General features: G+C 43.0%; 1 protein-coding gene across 3 annotated transcripts; it reads right to left on the bottom strand.

Annotated features, from left to right (window-relative positions):
• Window positions 1-3,927: 3,927 nt before the first annotated feature.
• Window positions 3,928-11,663, bottom strand: LOC139265178 (protein ripply1-like). 3 transcript variants are annotated; one of them, XM_070882102.1, is made up of 4 exons: window positions 11,333-11,663; window positions 10,230-10,346; window positions 6,648-6,718; window positions 3,928-5,620 (listed from the first exon to the last, which is right to left on the bottom strand). In XM_070882102.1, exons 1-4 carry the CDS (start codon window positions 11,378-11,380, stop codon window positions 5,401-5,403), a joined length of 456 nt encoding a protein of 151 aa, XP_070738203.1. In that variant the 5' UTR covers window positions 11,381-11,663; the 3' UTR covers window positions 3,928-5,400. The 3 variants fall into 3 exon arrangements, with proteins under 3 accessions (XP_070738203.1, XP_070738205.1, XP_070738202.1); XM_070882104.1 differs by lacking the exon at window positions 10,230-10,346; XM_070882101.1 differs by lacking the exons at window positions 10,230-10,346; window positions 11,333-11,663 and adding an exon at window positions 10,399-10,773.
• Between the last annotated feature and the right edge of the window lie 10,621 nt (window positions 11,664-22,284).

Here is a 22,284-nt window from a genome sequence, read left to right as displayed (position 1 = left end):
TGGAGGTCCTTTCTCCACAAAGCCAGGATTCAGCGAATTCAGGACCCATCCTGATTTGCAGCCCTTCCTCCACACTCCCACTGGAGTTACAGTTGGAGTGCACCAAGAGGGCTGTTGATTTTTGGTCCCAGCCTTCTGAAACTTTGCACATGTTGAACGTGCATTTTATTTCAGCCTTGATGTGGAGATGAAACCAACCAAATCATGCAAACCCAAGTTCAGGCTCCAGTTCCCTCTGGCAGTGACTATCACTGCATAAAATCTCTTTCTATTTTTGTTTATGAACCAATTCCTGCCCTTCTATCCTTCATGTTTGATCCCTTGAGCTGAATTACATTACAATCTAATGCCAGAATTCAGTGATCTATTTGGGCACTATTGCTCGGTATTTCCTCGGGGATTCTCCCAATTGGCCACCGTAAATTCAGCGGAAGGTTAGCAAAGTTCCTGGCAACTGCATTTTGTTCATTTCCTGCTGGTATAGGTTTAATACTGGTACCATCAAAGGCTCTTACCAACCAATGCAAGAGCTCATGTCTGAAGTTATTGCTACAGGCACAAACCAGCCATGCAGTCTATCCCTTTTCTTGCTAGGTTGTACTTGCCTATGATTCCTTTCTGAAACATTTTTTCTCTCTCTCAAGGAAACCATCTTGACAAGTTTCCTCTAAGGATAACATTCATCCAATTTTGGATTAACAGTCTGTTTTTTGAATGGGCTGTTTGGACACTTTCTAAAATGTAGACTGGACAACAGATTCATTTTTTTTCAAAACAAAGTCTGTTTTGTTTTAACTTAGTTCCATGTCTTATGCCATGGTTATTAAGGTTAATAGGATATTCAATTAATTTTAATTAACAACAAGCAACCATCAGAACTCAAGTCATGATTTCACCCCTGACTCACCTCAGACCTGTCCCCTGTCTGAACTGGGGCTCAGCAAAAATGCGATTAATCATCTGCTGGTGCTTATGCTGGTCAAAAATTAACATTAATAAAAATGAACATGCCTTATTTGCATTTAGTCCAAACGGCCTTTGCCTGCCTCTGTGGTCATTTGGGGCCTTTGCGTGTATGTGGGGGCAACGTGGGAGAAGGGAGCTCTCTAAGTTAACAAAACTGTCTTTTTTTTATTATTACTTTTTTTTAATTAATCAAATCAATGTACAGCTTTTTAAAAATAATTATATAAATAAATCTTTTATTCCAAAGCATTATGAACTTGAATGTTTACTTTTCATACAGTCCTCTCTCCCCACCCCCAACCCCCCCCCCCCCCCCCACATGAATGGATTCTTCCTGAGAAGAAGGCAGCATTATTGCCATAGTTACTGTGGAAGTGTTTGCTTTGTGTAATTTATAGGCACCTGCACAGCATCCAATAAGGGATTCTCACACAGTTATAGGATTGGTTGGGAATAATGAGACCCAGACAGTAAAGTTGATCCTGACCTGAGACTTAGCCTATACAGTACTTTGTTAACATTAACATTTACAATATAAACAAAGGCTACTTTTGATGTCTTTGCAGAACACAAAAGCTTTATGAACTATTCTATGTAATGTAATATGCAAAACATCATTGGAAGGACTTACAAGAATCAACATTCCACAAGTGCGTATTGCAAAATATAAAGGCTTCAGAGTCAATGAATTTTGGATATTTATTCACCTGGGGTAGGGTTTTTTAAGATTTCTTAACACATTAAAAGCATTTTTTAATTTAGTTCTGGGGAAGTGGGGCAAATAACTACGTGAGAGACAATAAGACTATTTCCATTGGAGTGGAGAAGGGACTTAATACAGTTCTTTTTTAAATCATGAAGGGTTTTGATAGAGTGAATAGAGAAAGACTATTTTCTCTGGATGAGGAGTCAGTAACAACTGCTCATCAATTTAAATTTTCACCAAAGCAATGAGGAAAGAGGTTAGATTAAATTTCTTGATTCACTATGTCATTGAAGCATGGATGCTTTATCACAGGGACTGGTTGAAGCAGAAACCATGCATCTTTTTAAGAGAAAATTGGATAAATATTTGAGACAGAGGACAATACAGGGCTAGCGGGAGAGAACAGGGTGGTAGGATTACTTTTGGATTGGTCTAGAAAAGAGCCAGCACAGGCACAATGGGCGGAATGGCCTCCTTCTGTGCTGTAAACCTACATGGTTCTATTTACAAACATAAATAAAATCAATGCATAATTTAAATTGTTAAATCAAAGATCCTAAATACAGTGGTATAAAACTACAAAACATTGGGCCAGAATTTGCTGAAAGATTTGCGGCATAGTAATGGTGCATCTACAGCATGCGCCATTGCTACAGTATAGATTTTCCAAAGAATTGTGGCTTAGGTGATTCATTAGATGAAAACCCAAATAATTAATTTAATACAGCATGGTAACCTAGCTGTGTGCCACTCCTAGCATTGCCACCCCAGTCTATGCCATTTAACTCATCTGCATGTCTGGGCTCCATGCTGGAGCCACGGGATTTTGTCACCTCTCCGATGGACGAGCTGCTGGAAATGTGCTGGCTGACGGTATGGAATAGAGTTGTGACTATTTAATTGGTTAGGCCTCAGACTGATTCCATCAGGTTGGTTGGGAAGTTTGCACCATCCACTTCCTGCCCATTGCAATTGGTCACCCAAAAATCAAACTCTGAGCCATTAGAGGAAGTTCACATTCTTGTGTGTTTAATGACCTTTGATCCTTACAGAATAAAAGATTGTTTTCAGAAGCACTGTGCCAATTATCCAAATCAGCTCGGTTTGATGACTTCTTGGGAAAATGCTTGGCTGATTCCACCACATTTAGAGATCAGTTTTATCAATAAAACTTCTGATAAAGTGAACGGAAGGATCACCATGATATAAGAGCTAGCATTGCTCATAACACCGCAGAATATAAAATAGATGAGACTTTACATCCTTGTAAAACTCTGCTATTGTTCCCCAAACTGCATCACTCTGCCAGCAGCATCCTACTCTTCTAACTGCCTATGAGGATGACTGAGATTAACAAAAGTGCCCTCTTTTTAAAGGAGCATGAGCAATAAAAATTATAATAAAAAACAAAAGAAAACTTATCAAATCTTAATATTATTTTCTGATGAATTATGCACTCCAGTCCCTGCAATGCCCACCAGTCGCGGAAGGCCTCAAGTGCATCAGCGAAGACTGCGTGCTCTTTCTCCAGGTGAACCCAGGCACAAACATAGCCACGGAAAAAAGAAAGACTTGCATTTATATAGTGCCTTTCATGACCACTGGACGTCTCAAAGCGCTTTACAGCCAATGAAATATTTTTGGACTGCAGTCACTGTTGTAATGTGGGAAATGCGGCAGCCAACTTGCGCACAGCAAGCTCCCACCAACAGCAATGTGATAATGACCAGATAATCTGTTTTTATTGTTATGTTGATTGAGGGATAAATATTCGCCAGGACATTGGGGATAACTCCCCTGCTCTTCTTCGAAACTCCCCTGCTCTTCCCTCAGCACTGCACTGGAGTGTCAGCCTAGATGTAGAGGCAGGCAGCTGGAGTGAATATTCCCATCGTCTGCATCCAGCTTGGACATGTTCGTCAACAGCTTCCTGCAGCCATCTGTCATGTGAGTCTACGATATGTGCCTTCAGTGCCTAAAGCTAAAAGACTGCCCATTCTGCCGACACTTGGTCCTGGGTTACTTAGCACTGTTCTTCCCTAATCTGGAGTCAGATCCCTCTATTGTTTTGTGATCTGGCCTTACCCTTCCCTGACTCTGACTCAGTTTCCTCTCCTCCTCCCTGATCCAAGCTTAGTATCAAATTTTGAGATCTTTGATCATTTTTATTTTCTATCTACAACATGACCTATTCAGACACACAAACACCTTTTTAATGTAAAAAAAATCCTTTTAATAATAAAAAAATCTCTACAGTATGTACAAACATTGCAAAAATATCCACCTCGGACTCCTGAGATGCTTATAAGTTAAAGATACAATTGTATAATTGAACAGCTGAGTGTTGTTGGGACTTAACATAATGGGCTGAATTTTCCGTGGTGGTAGCGGGTACAATTGGTGATGGGTCAGGTGGAAAAGTTGAGTTTTTGACAGCTCCCATGTGCCTTTCCCACGGCCGCGTCAATCAGCATGGAGCCAACCCAACCTGCAATGGTGGGGGACCCAATTGAAATCACTATGTGGTACTTTACAGGCACTTAAAAGCCTTTACCCCCTACTTTTTAAATTTCCCTGCATGGCCACGGGATTCACACAGCTCAGGAACCATGTCTGTCAACCTGAGGCATGAATTATGTGCCCATTGCTCCAGCTGATTACTTGACAGCACGAAAACAAACCAAAATAAAAATGTTGATTACATCAGCTAACAGATTGATGGAGATTCTGTACTACTTGAAAAGCTATTAGTAAATGTTAATTTTTCACTGTCCATTCTCGGCTGCTGCCTTCCAACTGAACAGTAATTGCAGTGAATTGGTCTGCACTATAAATAATGACACATACCAATTGAATACATTTTTGTGTTGTTTCTGGTCAGGTTTTTTTCACAGTATGCTGTGATTGTCCAGCTACTCATTAAATCAAGTCATCAACCGTAACAATTTCATCCTCATCACTCATTCCACTGGTTCAATTTGCTTTCAGTCCCTGAATAGTTTTAATGTAATTTTTCAGACTGAGACTTTAGGGCGAATTTCTGTGAAGATTCTCTCACTTGTCTATTGTTAACTTCAATGGAGGAGCTGCAGAAATCCTAGAAACGCATTGTAAGCGCCATTTACACTGTTTGCCATGGATTCCGCAGCTCTTCCGCTCAACTTGCATAAGATTGTAAATCCACCCTTTTAAAATTATATTTAAAATCTGCTTCATTTTATGTCTTACCTATACACACACATCTTTTATTTGTACCAGTTACTGATACAAAAGTCTATAGATTTGTGACTAAAGCACCAATAACTTCACAATTAATGTACTTTTTAAATTATGTTCTTGATCGTGTTTATAGATGGAGTCATATTACTTAATGATAATTTTATTTAAATATTTCTTTGTCACTCATATATAACTTTTATTATATGATTGAACAGTAAAGATTCAACACCTGCTATGTTAGATGGAACTTAAAATTTAATGTGGCCAGAGTCCCTTTAAGGATCCCGGCTTAAAATGCATCATGAATGATGTCACCAGATCCGCTCCATCTCATTGTCTGGGTAACGCGCTGGATGGGCTTAATAGGCCCCATCAAGGTAAGTACATTTTGTACAGAGGGATGGAGCCAGCAGCGGGGTTGCGACCTGCTATGGGCAGCGGTCACACCGGACCCGCCAAGGTAAGGAAAATTCCAGCCAATATGTCGGTCTGTCTTAATCCATCATTTGTTACAGCTCTGGACTTCCCTGCTCTGTTTTTTTCTCCAACACACTCTCTACTATGGCTGATTCTTCTTCTAATTCATCTTCCTCGTCAAATTCCTCATCTTCATCCTCGCTGTCTGATTCGATGTAGAAGCTGATTGTGGCTTGCACAGGGAATGCTGCCAAAAGCTCCTGTCCTTCACTGTACAGGTAGTCAAAGCATTTACTCCTGGGCCACATCAGCCTGTAGAAAAATCAAAAAAAGCTCAAATTTATCTCCTCTCCAAAACTCACCTTCTCACTGATGGATTAAATAGTTAATAATTAGAGTCTGTGCAATATCTTCAAATGGATCAAAAGGAAAGGATTTTTCCTCCCTGTTTCTAAACACGTAACAAAATAGCTTTTATATTGGAGAAAATTACTGAGTCCAAAAAATGACAAGCAAATTCCTTGAACTTTTTCTACCCATAAAATAATACACTGTCAACACAATCAATGTTGTTAACAGTTTCCTGCTTTTCTATTGTTGCTTTAATGTCCACAATTAGAAGGAAAAGAAAGAGATAATAGGTAGAACTGCTATGTCCCACAACTTTTGATCAATGTTTAGCTCAATTTAAGATTTGTATTCTTTTATCCCTGTGCTGTGAGCCATGCTGATTCCCTCCAACTATGCACCTCCCAGCAATTTTTACTTCCTTTTTCCCTGTATAAAAATGTCTCAATTCTGCTGTGTTGTCATTAGGAGCAGGGTTTTTGTCTACTTGTCCAGTATATTTTAACACCCAAAATATCCAAATATACTACATCCACTGGTTCTCCCTTGTCTACCGTATCAGTTACACCCTCAAAGAACTCTAATAGATTTGTTAAACATGATTTCCCTTCCATTAAAACCGTGTTGACTCTGCCTAAATTAAATTTGTTTTGCCTGTTACTCTTTATATTCATTTGCTATCTGTGAAATAAAACAGCTTAATGATTCATGTACGGCCTCGATTTCACCAAGTGTTTCAGGCTGCTTTTGGAAATGAAATGGGGAAGCTCACATGTGGGCACATGTGAAAAATACACTATGCAGTTCAGATCACAAGGGATTACCATTCTTAAGCCCTTGGGTTATGTTACTGTATAGTTACATATAAGGTAGTACTGGCACACCTCTAAATATATGATGCTTGGACCACTTATGGGATTGACTAGCATTGCTCTATCCAAGAGAATATCTAAGGCAGACTCTAAACTTGCAACATTGAGTTTGCCTTTACCTGACAGGGTGAGTAAATAAAGAAGGTACGATCTCTCTTGCAATCTCATCGGTGGTTGGTCCCATGTGAGGCTGTTGAAAAAAGATAATACAGAAATATGTCAAATCAGCAGAAAATAAAAACCTACCTAACATTCTGTTTCTATTTTAGAAAATTTTAAAAATGGCAATTCAATTATTTTACAAATGAACAAGGTAAGTTTTTCACAGTGTAATTACACCCAACAACAGCAACTTGAATTTATATAGTGCCTTTAACATAGTAAAATTTCCCAAGGGTGCTTCACAGGAGCGTTATCAATAGAATTTGACACCAACCCACATAAGGGGATATTGGGGCAGAAGCTTGGTCAAAGAGGTAGGTTTTAGGGAATGCATTAAAGGAGGAAAGAGAGGTAGAGAGGTTGAGAGGTTTACGGAGGGAATTCCAGAGCATAGGGCCTCAGCAGCTGAAAGCACAGCCACCAATGTTTGAGCGATTAAAATTGGGGATGCGCAAGAGGCCAGAATTGAAGTGCAGACATTTTGGAGAGTTGTAGGGCTGGAGGAAATTAGAGATAGGGAGGGGCGAGGCCATGGAAGGATGGGAATTTAAAACCCAGGCACAATAATGCTTTACTGGTTATAACTATATTTCTTAATACGTAAAAAGACCTTTTGGGGAAATTTTGCCATCTGAACCCCTTTTTAAAGAGTGACTAGTAGATACAGTTGCACAATGTTAACAAGGAAGCACAGATACAGGAAGGAGCCCTTTACAGGAGGAATAAATATCCCTCTGATGTTATTTGTACCATCTTCTTCCACATTCTGCCATTGGCAACAATTAGGGTCCTATCTTTTGCTATATTCCCCTATCCCAAACCTCCACAAACACACACACACACACACATCTGTCAGCTCCAGTCCCGTAATGCTGGTATTTCAAAAAAGAGCTGGGGAGTTCTCCCCGGTGTCCTGACCAATATTTCTCTCTCAATCAACACTATTAAAACAGATTATCTGGTCATTATCTCATTGCTGTTTGTTGGGAGCTTGCTGTGCGCAAATGGCTGCCACGTTTCCTACAATACAACAGTGACTACACTTCAAAAGTACTTCATTGGCTGTAAAGTGCTTTGGGATGTCCTGAGGTCATGAAAGACATTATATAAATGCAAGTTATTTATTTTCTTTCCATTAATCGTGTAAGTTACATTAACACATTGCATCTTAATAAACAGCAGTTAAGTTCTAACCTAATAGGGAGGAAGGGAGAGGGCTCTTTAAAACTTTCAAAATATCTTCATTTAAACAAAAGGAAAGAACAGAATTGAGTTCCCAGGACAGGATGGCTGCAGAAAAAATCCCTCGCCGTTTTGGGCATCGCAACATCACTTGTTGCTGAAATCATGACACCAATGTGCACTGGACAAATCGTCATAGCAATTGTGTGCGCACAGGCAAACTAACTGGACGAAGTTCTCTGTGTGTCTACAGGGCGACCCGCTGCACACTTTAGGTGTAAATACAAGAGAACGGCACAAGTCTATCGTCCTCCCGCGACCCAGCCTTCCTGGGCCACAAAAGGTATATGCAGCTGTCGTGTTGGACACAACTGAAGAGATTCCTCAGCCTCAGACATCACAAATCCTGGCTGCAGTTTAGGGTGTGAATTCCACACCATTCCCTGGCTCTGGCATTGTGCCCCTTTAGCCATCTGTTCCCCAGTGTTAATCCCAGCACTTCACGGTCTCCATTGGGTATAGTTTGAAACATTTCAGCAAAGATCAGGACTGGAGTATTCCAGAAATAACTGTAGTCACTAAAATAATGTTTTGATATGATCCATATTTTATCTAATAGATAATTGGCAGCACAAAGGACCGGAATCAGCGCCCCAAGGGATCTTTGCTTTGTTGCTTTGCACTGTCAGCATAACAGTCTATCTGTTCCAAAGATATATTAGGTGGAACAGAGGACAGCCAGGAGTAACTTATTGCTCGAGCGTAAAGCTGGCGTTGCAGATCAGCCGCATTATAGAAACCGTCTAATTCATTACGATTGGTCAATCTGCAACCCCAGCTTTATGCCCAGGGTTCTCCAAAGGCAAGTTTAAATAATGCACAGGCTGGTGTTATTTACACTATATTACACTGGCTAGACTGTCTTACACACAAGAAAATGCAAAGACTGGGTGTGCTTTAACCACGATCATGGAAAAACTGCAGTGCGTTTATACAGGATAATTACAGGCTTAAATGCATTATTTGCATTGTCCAGTGGGTGTTACAGCCAGACTAGTGCACAGTGTGTTACACACAGGATAATGGACAGACTGGGGTTACACACAGGATAATGGACAGACCGGGGTTACACACAGGATAATGGACAGATTGAATGTGTTACAAGATAATGGACAGACTGGGATTACACACAGGATAATGGACAGACTGGGGTTACATACAGGATAATGGACAGGCTGGGTGTGTTACACACAGGATAATAGACAGACTGGGGTTACACACAGGATAATGGACAGACTGGGTGTGTTACACACAGGATAATGGACAGACTGGGTGTGTTACACACAGGATAATAGACAGACTGAGGTTACACACAGGATAATGGACAGACTGGGGTTACACACAGGATAATAGACAGACTGGGGTTACACACAGGATAATGGACAGACTGGGGTACACACAGGATAATGGACAGACTGGGTGTGTTACACCAGGATAATGGACAGACTGGGGTTACACACAGGATAATGGACAGACTGGGTGTGTTACACACAGGATAATGGACAGACTGGGTGTGTTACACACAGGATAATGGACAGACTGGGTGTGTTACACACAGGATAATGGACAGACTGGGTGTGTTACACACAGGATAATAGACAGACTGGGGTTACACACAGGATAATAGACAGACTGGGGTTACACACAGGATAATGGACAGACTGGGGTTACACACAGGATAATGGACAGACTGGGTGTGTTACACACAGGATAATGGACAGACTGGGTGTGTTACACACAGGATAATGGACAGACTGGGTGTGTTACACACAGGATAATGGACAGACTGGGTGTGTTACACACAGGATAATGGACAGACTGGGTGTGTTACACACAGGATAATAGACAGACTGGGGTTACACACAGGATAATAGACAGACTGGGGTTACACACAGGATAATGGACAGACTGGGGTTACACACAGGATAATGGACAGACTGGGTGTGTTACACACAGGATAATGGACAGACTGGGGTTACACACAGGATAATGGACAGACTGGGTGTGTTACACACAGGATAATAGACAGACTGGGGTTACACACAGGATAATGGACAGACTGGGTGTGTTACACACAGGATAATGGACAGACTGGGTGTGTTACACACAGGATAAGGGGCAGACTGATAATGGAAAGATTGGGGGTCGATTTTCAGCAGCTCACCGCCCACTGCCGCCGACATTCCTCCTGAAGATCCGCCCAGTGCCACTTTCGAGGTGGCCTGGAGCGGGCGGGAGGAGAGAGCCGCCGGGAACCGCTCGCTGACGTCAGCTGATGGCCGAGTAGTGCAACTGACCTCCCGCCCGCCGAGCTCCCAGATTCCTGTGGGCGGGAGTCGGTGGGACTCGGCGGCAGAACGGGGGTGGACCGCTGGCTGCAGGCTGGTCTGTCCCCGACGGTGAGTATGAAGAACCTGAAAAAAAGGTAAGTGAATATTTAAATACTTTTTTTCAACAGCGACTTACCTGTATGGGGTCCCCTGAAGGTCTTCGGATACTTTTTAAATTTTTTGCTGTTGTTTTTTTTTCAGGTCTTCGACCCTCCGTGGGCCCGACTCCATCCTCGGTGGCACTTGGGCGCCAAGTGCCTCTGCCGCCAAGAATGCGACCTCTCGCCCACTGGCACCCAGATTGGTGGCGTACGTTTTCCATTTGCTGCCCGCCGATCTTTGAGGGACCTTCTTCCTGAATATCCTGCTCAAAGTACCGTCCGGTATATCAGCGGCCATTGGCGGCACTTTGGGCGGCACTTGAGTGGGCAGAGGCCTTACTGAAAATCGGCCCCTGGGTGTGGATAATGGACAGATTAGGTGTGTTTCACTATTGCAAAGCACACTAGGACACAAATATGTTGCCTTAGATGTGGCAAGATACAATCTGTGCCCATTGTACCATACGTGGGAGGGACAGCTAGCCACCCTGGTGGGGGAGGGGTTGGGGGGAATGCACCTGATGACTTGTTACATGTACACAGTCAGAACTGTTACAGTATTAAATTATTGTCACAGATGTTTCAGTTCTTAAAAGCTAATAACCATTGTTGCATGCTATGTTTACATACAAGCAACAGAACGTAATAAATTGACAGTAAACATTCTGTAAGTCGGGAATGAGATCTGGAGAGGTCAAGGACCGGTTTGGGGCAATATACAATGGGAGTATATGAAATAACATAGTTATTTCAATCACTTCTCCTGCCAGGACCTGGTCTGTAGAATTACAATTACTTCTCCTGCCAGGACCAGTCTGTGGAATTACAATTACTTCTCCTGCCAGGACCTGGGATGTAGCTATTACAGCTGTTAAGACCTAATGCACTGTTGTGTTTACTATCATCTGTTCTCTTGCTTGGAATCAAAATAAATACTTATTTCTACCAGAGGGTTAAATAATCACTTACTGAGTTTTGCCTTCTCCATCTCTGCCTGTCCATGTCTCTGGCTGTCATTATCCAGGGTCTCCAGAGAGGTGAATAGCTGTAAGAAGGATAGAGAAAGGACTGGTGTTAAAAGCAAATGGAAGAGCAGAAACAGATGGTTCAGCCCTCTGTCTCTATTATCGCAGGATCAAAGCAACTAGAGTGAGGAAATCTCGCCTTCACAACACAGAAATATTCTCTATGTTGTAAGTGGCATTTCCCGAGGAAAAATACATGGACACAATATGGGAGAGCTGCATTCTTGTGAGCATACAATTTAAGGAATATTTGACTTAAGAATGTAGTTTGGCTAAAAACAAATCTCCCCATCCTCTTGCCTTGCTGTTACTAGGGTCACTGTTACCGAGGTCACTGTTACCAGGGTCACTGTTACCGAGGTCACTGTTACCGGGGTCACTGTTACCATATCCCACACTCCATGGATCACTGGGGAAACAGTAGCCTGGGCTTAGTAATGGTAATGTTAGCTCCAGATTCACATTTAAATTCAATGGGGTAGATTTTGACTAGTGCAATAGTGTAAACCAGGCAATAGCAAGTCAGCAACCCACTTTATATCTCTCCCAATTTTTATTTCCATTGAAGTCAATTGAAGTGAATGGAAATGAAAATCGGAAGAGCTGTAAAACAGGCTGCCAACTCGCTATCACCCATTTTACACTATCGCACAAAGTTCTACTCCCAATATATTTTTAAACTCTGGTCATTTCACATGGTAAATAGGCTCCTATCATATTTCATCATGATAAATTCACATAATTCATGATACTGCAATCAAATTAAATACACTTCCTTTGAAGAAAGTTTCAAATCTGTGCTAAATAGATTTAATCAAAAAACTGCATAGACCTTCCCTGAGGGTTCATTTGTTAAATACACCTCCTGATCTGGGAAAGATTCTACAGAGCAGGAAAGTGCCAGACTCACAAACACTCAGGAGCAAGGGCAATGCTTTGACTAATACAATTTAAAAATATCAGCCAGGATTTTCACTCTTGATCCAATGACCCCCTTCTGGATGTCACGTGAGGGGCGGACTAGGCACCGCTGTGATTCCCACCATGATCAAATAGCCTGCTGCCAATCACTATTTAGGCTCACACATTAAATGAGTTGGAACTAGATACCAGAGTGCAACCAGAACCCATATACAATACCCCAGGAAAGAATCATTGACATCAACAAAGAAGGGGACAAAATTGGACAAAAAACATCAGTAGCCTTTCAGTAATATAACTTGCACAGAAAGCGTGGGTTAAAGAACATTGTTGGAGTTACGAGGTGCAACAAACTATTAATAAAAATCTAAAAACAGTCTGTCACTGTTGAATGATCAAATCAAAAAAGTAAAATACTCAAATATAATGACATTTATAAATTTTGTTTACAGTGCAATCTGCTTTCTAATTAAATTCCCTTCTTAACTGGTATTTAACAGGAAAGAATTTTAACATATGAAAATGAAAAGTGACTCTGAAACTTGTCCCAAAGGCCTTCCTTTCCAGAGTATAAAAGTGTACCTTACCTGGCTGGGTTTTCGCACATTTGTTGGGTTTGTGTGAGTCTGATGTCCCGTACTGGATTGTAGCACAGGTTCTGAACTGACAACAAAGCCACTTCCATAACTGGCAGCAGATCTTGACTAAAAACTGTACAACTTCTCAAACTTTTCAACAACAACAAAAAAAGTTTATTGCAAACCTTTCTGAGCCCTTTCTCTCTGCAGGCTAATCTCTGGCTAGCTCTGAGCTCTGTGAGTTACAGAACCGGAATTTTATAACTTCTTTGAGAAAGGAGTTCATGAATAATTCCTGCTGCCTTTCTGCATCCCTGGGGGTTCAGTGTGAAATTTAGCACAGTTGAATAAACAGGAGCCCAGTGGGAAGAGAGAGATATTTAGAAGAGAAGGTGATAAAGAAAACGTGAAGAGGAAAGTTTAGGCACCATCTGTGACAAAACCCCAGGTCTTAGGACAGAGCTGTTAAATACAATTAATGAGGGCATTAGGGGCCTATTTGCTGTTTAAAAGGAGGGTGGGGGGGAGGTGGGAGTTCAAATAATCTCTTGTTACTGCAAGTATCTCCAGGACTGATGTGCAATGCAGCACATGCAGGTCTCTCCTACTTAGGGCACATATATTGTTCGCCAAACATCAGCACTATGTAATACAGTTGTCAGGATGCATTCCCCACCGGCCCTTTTAAAAACATTTATTGTGATCCATATTGCAAAAACATCATGTGTGTCACAACTGTGTTGCACTGAGATTGATAATGATGCTGAGGCCTTCTAGGATCTTTCCTCCCTTCGAACTGCAATGAGTGACCTTGAGGTGCATTGCTGGTCCACAGTTTTACCATAGTTCCATTAAGGACGGGTTTCACCACAACATTAATTTGGCACATACCGGCACAATCTGGTGGCAAACTCTAAGTCAGAGTAGTGCTCTCATCTTTTGCTGAGTCACAAGGCAAACGGAGGATAGAGCGGAGCCAGGGTTGGGATCATTATTTCTGTTCAAATAGTTGCTTTACTAATAACTAATGCAGCACGTTATAAGCAAATAGAAAAACAGGCTACAAATTTAAACGGCAAATTTTAGTTCTGCCCTGGGCTCACAAATCCAGCATTACCATGGCAAGAGACACTAATTTATCTCACTTCACAATTCTGACACAAGCAGTCATTTATCCACACTCCACCCACAGATAAAAAACAAACAGGAACCTGCAGCACAGCACCAGGTAAATACTTTCCTCAACCCCATCATATACTTTGAATTACAAATGCACCAATATGATATTTTCATTTCTTTGAGATTGTCAAATTGTGCTGTTGACCTGTAACTACTAAGAATTATGTCGAGTCTGTCCAAACCTATTTCGCTTTGCACTTTATACAGCTAGCAGAGAGAGAACATAAGAACATAAGAACATAAGAATTAGGAACAGGAGTAGGCCATCTAGCCCCTCGAGCCTGCTCCGCCATTCAATAAGATCATGGCTGATCTGGTCGTGGACTCAGCTCCACTTACCCGCCCTCTCCCCGTAACCCTTAATTCCCTTATTGCTTAAAAATCTATCTATCTTTGACTTGAAAACATTCAATGAGTTAGCCTCAACTGCTTCCTTGGGCAGATAATTCCACAGATTCACAACCCTCTGGGAGAAGAAATTCTTTCTCAACTCGGTTTTAAATTGGCTCCTCCGTATTTTGAGGCTGTGCCCCCTAGTTCTAGTCTCCCCCACCAATGGAAACAACCTCTCTGCCTCTATCTTGTCTATCCCTTTCATGATTTTAAATGTTTCTATAAGATCACCCCTCATCCTTCTGAACTCCAAGGAGTAAAGACCCAGTCTACTCAATCTATCATCATAAGGTAACCCCCTCATTTCTCGAATCAGCCTAGTGAATCGTCTCTGTACCCTTTCCAAAGCTAGTATATCCTTCCTTAAGTAAGGTGACCAAAACTGCACGCAGTACTCCAGGTGCGGCCTTACCAATACCTTATACAGTTGCAGCAACACCTCCCTGCTTTTGTACTCCATCCCTTTCGCAATGAAGGCCAACATTCCATTTGCCTTCCTGATTACCTGCTGCACCTGCAAACTAACCTTTTGGGATTCATGCACAAGGACCCCCAGGATCCTCTGCACCACAGCATGTTGTAATTTCTCCCCATTCAAATAATATTCCCTTTTACTGTTTTTTTTCCCAAGGTGGATGACCTCACACTTTCCGACATTGTATTCCATCTGCCAAACCTTAGCCCATTCGCTTAACCTATCCAAATCTCCTTGCAGCCTCTCTGAGTCCTCTACACAACCCGCTTTCCCACTAATCTTTGTGTCATCTGCAAATTTTATTGCACTACACTCTGTCCCCTCTTCTAGGTCATCTATGTATATTGTAAACAGTTGTGGTCCCAGTACTGATCCCTGTGGCACACCACTAACCACTGATTTCCAACCGGAAAAGGACCCATTTATCCCGACTCTCTGCTTTCTGTTCGCCAGCCAATTCTCTATCCATGCTAATACATTTCCTCTGACTCCGCGTACCTTTATCTTCTGCAGTAACCTTTTGTGTGGCACCTTATCAAATGCCTTTTGGAAATCTAAATACACCACATCCATCGGTATACCTCTATCCACCATGCTCGTTATATCCTCAAAGAATTCCAGTAAGTTAGTTAAACATGATTTCCCTTTCATGAATCCATGCTGCGTCTGCTTGATTGCACTATTCCTATCCAGATGTCCCGCTATTTCTTCCTTAATAATAGCTTCAAGCATTTTCCCCTCTACAGATGTTAAACTAACCAGCCTATAGTTACCCGCCTTTTGTTTGCCCCCTTTTTTAAACAGAGGCTTTACATTAGCTGCTTTCCAATCCGCTGGTACCTCCCCAGAGTCCAGAGAATTTTGGTAGATTATAACAAATGCATCTGCTATAACTTCCGCCATCTCTTTTAATACCCTGGGATGCATTTCATCAGGACCAGGGGACTTGTCTACCTTCAGTCCCATTAGTCTGTCCAGCACTACCTCCCTAGTGATAGTGATCATCTCAAGGTCCTCCCTTCCCACATTCCTATGACCAGCAATTTTTGGTATGGTTTTAGTGTCTTCCACTGTGAAGATGGAAGCAAAATAATTGTTTAAGGCCTCAGCCATTTCCACATTTCCCATTATTAAATCCCCCTTTTCATCTTCTAAGGGACCAACATTTACTTTAGTCACTCTTTTCCGTTTTATATATCTGTAAAAGCTTTTACTATCTGTTTTTATGTTTTGCGCAAGTTTACCTTCATAATCTATCTTCCCTTTCTTTATTGTTTTTTTAGTCATTCTTTGCTGTTGCTTAAAATTTTCCCAATCCTCTAGTTTCCCACTAACCTTGGCCACCTTATACGCATTGGTCTTTGATTTGATACTTTCCTTTATTTCCTTGGTTATCCACGGCTGGTTATCTCTTCTCTTGCCGCCCTTCTTTTTCACTGGAATATATTTTTGTTATGATGAATATCATGATTCTGGGTGAGTTTCGAGTGAAATGCTAATCTGTTGAGCATCTAGTCCACCTGAACTCCTTAATGAGTTTACAATAGCACATTCCCAGGGATCCATTATTCTTTTATATAAACCATTCACTCCCCTTATTTAGATTCCAGCCTGCGTATATCCAATGTTCTGTATACCTCTATATGATTTGCTTATGATTATTAGTTAATGTTTAATGTTTCTGATACAAGGAGACAAAGAACAGCAATATGGTACATGGATGGTACTTTATGTTACCACGCTGCCCGCAGGTGGCAGCACTGACTTTGATGTAAATTGTGCTTCTGGTGATGTACACCGGCATCAAACATAACTGGCTTCTCAGGCTATGGGTCAGCATCGGGGCAATCCACTGCCAGATCATTCAAATTGTAATACAAAAGCAAAATACTGCGGATGCTGGAATCTAAAATAAAAACAGAAATGCTGGAAATCTCAGCAGGTCAGGCAGCATCTGTGGAGAGAAAAACAGAGTTAACATTTCAGGACTGTGACCTGACGAAGGTTCTGACAAAGGGTCACAGACCTGAAACGTTAACTCTGTTTCTCTCCACAGATGTTGCCTGACCTGCTGAGATTTCCAGTATTTCTGTTTATAATTCAAATTGTAAATCACTCTTCCTCCCTCCACGCTCCACAAAAAGGAGGCAGGATAAATGCCAGAGCAGTGTAAACCTGTGCACATTGTATAATATAAAGTGAAAGAATTTGCATTTATATGGTGACCTACATGATCTCAGAACATCTTAAAATGCTTCACAACCAATTAAGTACTTTTGATGTGTAATCACTGTTGTAATGTAGGGAAACACAACAGTCAATTTGTACACAGCAAGGTCCCTCAAACACCATTGCTCTTCTTCACATAGTGCCATGGGTTCTTTTATATCCATGTGAGAGAGACCTTCAATAATGCAGTACTGCTTCAGCCTATATTATAGCTCAAGGGGCCGAAATTTATCAACTCACCGGCCACTGTTGCTGACTGCCGCTCACTGCCGCTGACATTCCTCTGGAAGATCCGCCCAGTGCCACTTTCGAGGCGGGAGGGGAGAACCGCCAGGAACTGCCCGCTGGTGGCTGAGTGGCGCAACTGACCTCCCGCCCGCCGAGCTGCCATATTGATGTGGGCGGGAGTCGGCGCCAGAACAGGGGTGGACCCCTGGCTGCTGGCTGGTCTGTCCCCGACAGTGAGTATGAAGATCCTGAAAAAAAGGTTAGTGAACATTTTATATATTTTTTTCCCTGGATGGGGTCCCCTGAAGGTCTTCCGATAGTTTTTTTTATTTTTTACTGATGTTTTTTCTTTTCAGCTGTTCGACCCTCTGTGGGCCCGACTCCAATCTCGGCGGCACTTGGGCGGCAAGCGCCTCTGACGCCGAGAATGAGACCTCCCGCCCGTTGCTGTCCAAATTGGCGGCATATGTTGTCCATTTGCCGCCTGCTGACCTTCGAGGGACCTCAGTGATGAATATCCCATCCAAAGTATCGTCTGGTACCTCAGCGGCCATCGTCGGCACTTTGGGCGGGCGAAGGCCTTGATCAAAATCGCCCCTAAGTGTCTGGAGCGGGGCTTGAATCCAGAACCTTCTGCCTCAGAGGCAATAGTGCGAACACTGAGCCAAGGCTGACACACAAAGGCCAAACCAACCATTATTCCATTCCTTCTTCCTTCTCCATGCGTGAGTGGAGCTTGCAAAAAGCTTTGTTTCTTGCCCTGTCTGGGTGCGTGCAATGATCCTCAAACATCTGACAGTCTGTGTGATCTATCTCTAACACTTGATCATTAAACGGAATGAGCCTCTTCTCGTCAGATGCACCCTTAATGTCATTTCAGAATCTCAGCTGGATCCCTAGGCTGTTTACACTGGATGGTTGACCAGTGTATAAACATTTCATTCCTTCAAATCCAGCATCTAAGCAGCCTCCAAAGAGTCTAAACATTAATCATCCTCTAATCTGAGCCTTTCTAGAACCCTCACTGAGGAACAATCTACCAGAGCCAGAGCAGATTATAATGTGTTTATCTGTTAATTCTCGCTGTAAAATATGTCTTCGCAGACTGAGAAAGACCATTAATGTGGGTGGTAACTATGGCGCCAAGTTTCCACATGATTTGCTCCTGATTTTTAGGAGCAACTGGTGTAGAACGGAGCATCTTAGAAATCGGAATTCTCGTCATTTAGTTTGCTCCAGTTCGAGTCAGTTAGAACAGTTTCACTTTGGAACAGAATTTTTTTTTTCAAAAGGGGGCGTGTCCGGCCACTTACGCCTGATTTCAAAGTTTCGTGAGTGAAAACTTACTCCAAACTAACTTAGAATGGAGTAAGTGAAGATTTTTGTACGCTCGAAAAAACCTTGTCTACACTTTAGAAAATCAGGCGTAGGTTACAAATCAGGCGTAGGGAGTGGTGGGGGGGGGGGTTTAAAGGGAAGTTTACAAACATTAAACACTTCAGTTTTACAAATAAAGAGCCATCATCAATAATAAATGATAAATACATCAATAAATCAACCAATAAATCAATCAAAAAAAATTAATAAGAAATAATTTTTTTTAAATCAATAAATAAAACATTTTCTACTTACCACCTGCAGCACCGGGAGCCCTGCAACAGCGTGATGGGATGCCTCCCCCCCCCCCACTCAGTGTGTCTCTGTCAGTGTCTCTATCTCTCTGTCTGTCTGTGTGCATCTCTCATTCTCTGTCTGTCAGTGTCTGTGTTTCTGACAGCGAGGGGAGGGGGAGGAGGTGGGTAGAGGGAGAGAGGGGGGAGCAGAGGGAGGGAAGGGGGAGGGATGGGGGAGAAGGGGGAGGGATGGGGAGAAGGGGGAGGATGGAGGAGGGGGAGGGGGGTAGAGGGGGAGAAGGGGATAAAGGGGAGAAAGGAGATGGGGGGAGGAGATGGGGGGGAAGGAGATGGGGGGAAGGAGATGGGGGGGAAGGAGATTGGGGGGAAGGAGATTGGGGGGGAAGGAGATTGGGGGGGGAGATTGGGGGGGAAGGAGATTGGGGGGGAAGGAGATTGGGGGGGAGAGGAGATTGGGGGGGAAGGAGATTGAGGGGGGAAGGAGATTGAGAGGGGGGGAAAGGAGAAGGGGGAGGGAGGCTGAACGGGCCGGGCCCGAGACTTCGGGCAGGGCCCGTCCCCAGCACCAGATTTACAGGTAGGTGGCGTTGAGTCGGGTTGGGGGGAGCGCGGGTCGGGGGGGTGGTGGGAGGGAGGTCGGTTCGGTTTGGGTCGGGGGGAGGGAGGGAGAGGGAGGTCAGGTCGGGGGGAGGGAGGTCAGGTCGGGGGGAGGGAGGTCAGGTCGGATCCAGTCCGGGGGCGGGGGGGGGGGAGCGGGAGTCGGGTCGGGTCCGGGGGCGGGGGTGGGGGAGGGGTGGGAACGAGAGTCGGGTTGGGTCTGGGGGCGGGGGGGAAGCGGGAGTCAGGTCGGTGTCGGGTCCGGTCCGGAGGCGGGAAGTGGGAGTCGAGTCGGGTCGGGAGGAAGCAGGAGCTGGCTGTGGGAGGAGCCTTATGCATGCAGCCCCAGTGAGGCCATTCGGCCAGGGCTAGGGGCTGCGTGATTCTGCGCGCATGTGCAGAGTTCCCGGCACTGTTTTCAGCGCAGGGACCTGGCTCTGCCCCCTACAGCTCGTGCTGCGCTGGGCCGAAGGCCAGAAGACCTGCAGGGCGCGAAAAATGGGCGTCCAGGTCGGGACTGCGCCGTTCTATGCGCGGCTCGAAACTTGGGCCCTAGGTAACTACAATTGGGCCTTATAGTCAAATGTGTAATTTCAGTCCTTGCCCAGGGAGTAAAAAGGATAGTTTCCCAAATCTGTGTGAGAATTAATTTGTAAAACTGTTACATTCCTAACTCAAAAAATAGGAAAAGCAGGCCAATTAGCCTCCCCCAAAATAAATCCTGAATAAAGGTCTTATGACCAATGAAGTTGAAAAGTTACACTAAAAGTGTGATTGAATATGGCTCAGCACAACTTAAGCTGATGGTATACTCAATATTCCATCACTTGTATAGCTTGGGGAAAAAAACTAAAGTACACCAAGTAGAGTATAGCAGCAGTGATGGATTCAAAAGTCATTCAAAAGGGGATGTGAGCGCTGAAATCACAAGATTTATTTTCTAGAGAGGCTGAAGGCATGGCTTTCATTCTTGACATTTTATTTGGTACATTTTCTAGCATTTTGGAACTCACTGTATTTATAGCTTTAAAGCTAAAAATGGTTTATCCTGAAAGGGTTACAAAGATGTCAAATCTAAAAATGAATCACCAAGTTGTTGAGACTTCAATCCAACTTTACACGGTCCAGTTACTTTCATTGGGAATTTAACTCCAGATGCATCATTTTTAATTTGTGAATTGAAACTTTTTACAACACAAACCTACAATAATCCCAACTCGCAGTGAATACAATATTCACCATTATATAGGGCCCTAGTGAGACCACACCTGGCGTATTGTGTACAGTTGTTGCCTCCTAACCTAAGGAAGGATATACTTGCCATAGAGGGAGTGTTCACCAGACTGATTCCTGGGGTGGGGGGATTGTCCTATGAGGAGAGATTGAGTAGACTGGATCTATATTCTCTAGAGTTTAGATGACCTCATTGAAACATACAACATTCATACAGGGCTTGACAGGGTAGATGCAGGGAGGATGTTTCCCCTGGTTGGGGAGTCCAGATCCAGAGGTCACAGTCTCAGAATAAGGAGTCGGCCATTTAGGACTGCGATGTGGAGAAATTCCTTCACTCAGTGGGTGGTGAATCTTCTGAATTCTTGACTCCAGAGGGCTGTGGAGGCTCAGTCGTTGAGAATATTCAAGACAGAGATCGATAGATTTTTGGATATTAAGGGAATCAAGGGATATGGGGATAGTGCAGGAAAGTGGAGTTGAGGTAGAAGATCAGCCATGATCTTATTAAATGTGGGAGCAAGCTCAAGGGGCCAAATCATGGTTTAAAAACTAGTATTAAAACACTCTACCTAAATGCACGCAGCATTCGAAATAAAGTAAATGAGTTGACGGCACAAATCATTACGAATGGGTATGATTTAGTGGCCATTACAGAAACGTGGTGGAAGGGGGGTCAAGACTGGGAATTAAACATACAGGGGTATCTGACAATTCGGAAAGATAAACAAGAAGGGAAAGGAGGTGGGGTAGCTCTGTTAATAAAGGATGATATCAGGGCAGTTGTGAGAGACGATATTGGCTCTAATGAACAAAATGTTGAATCATTATGGGTGGAGATTAGAGATAGTAAGGGAAAAAGGTCACTAGTGGGCGTAGTTTATAGGCCCCCAAATAATAACTTCTTGGTGGGGCACGCAATAATCAAGGGAATAATGGAGGCATGTGAAAAAGGAACGGCAGTAATCATGGGGGATTTTAACCTACATATCGATTGGTCAAATCAAATCGCACGGAGGTAGCCTTGAGGAGGAATTCATAGAATGCATACGGGATTGTTTCTTAGAACAGTATGTTACAGAACCTACAAGGGAGCAAGCTATCTTAGATCTGGTCCTGTGTAATGAGACAGGAATAATAAACGATCTCCTAGTAAAAGATCCTCTCGGAATGAGTGCTCACAGTATGGTTGAATTTGTAATACTGATTGAGGGTGAGGAAGCAGTGTCTCAAATGAGCGTACTATGCTTAAACAAAGGGGACTACAGTGGGATGAGGGCAGAGTTGGCTAAAATAGACTGGAAACACAGATTAAACGGTGGCACAATTGAGGAACAGTGGAGGACTTTTAAGGAGCTCTTTCAAAGTGCTCAATAAAAATATTATTCCAGTGAAAAAGAAGGGCGGTAAGAGAAGGGATAACCAGCCA

Source organism: Pristiophorus japonicus, chromosome 6, assembly GCF_044704955.1.
Source record: "Pristiophorus japonicus isolate sPriJap1 chromosome 6, sPriJap1.hap1, whole genome shotgun sequence".
Taxonomy (NCBI): Eukaryota; Metazoa; Chordata; class Chondrichthyes; family Pristiophoridae; genus Pristiophorus; species Pristiophorus japonicus.
The sequence above is the reverse complement of the archived record's forward strand: the minus strand, read 5'-3'. Positions and strand labels throughout refer to the sequence as shown.

Excerpts from the sequence above, each read along its gene's own strand:
- LOC139265178 (XM_070882101.1), bottom strand. The coding sequence starts at position 10,584 with ATGGAAAACGTACGCCACCAATCTGGGTGCCAGTGGGCGAGAGGTCGC. Across the intron at positions 6,719-10,398 it reads CTTCAGGGGACCCCATACAG|CCTCACATGGGACCAACCAC; the intron begins GTAAGTCGCTGT and ends TTTTTTCAACAG. Across the intron at positions 5,621-6,647 it reads TTATTTACTCACCCTGTCAG|GCTGATGTGGCCCAGGAGTA; the intron begins GTAAAGGCAAAC and ends ATTTTTCTACAG.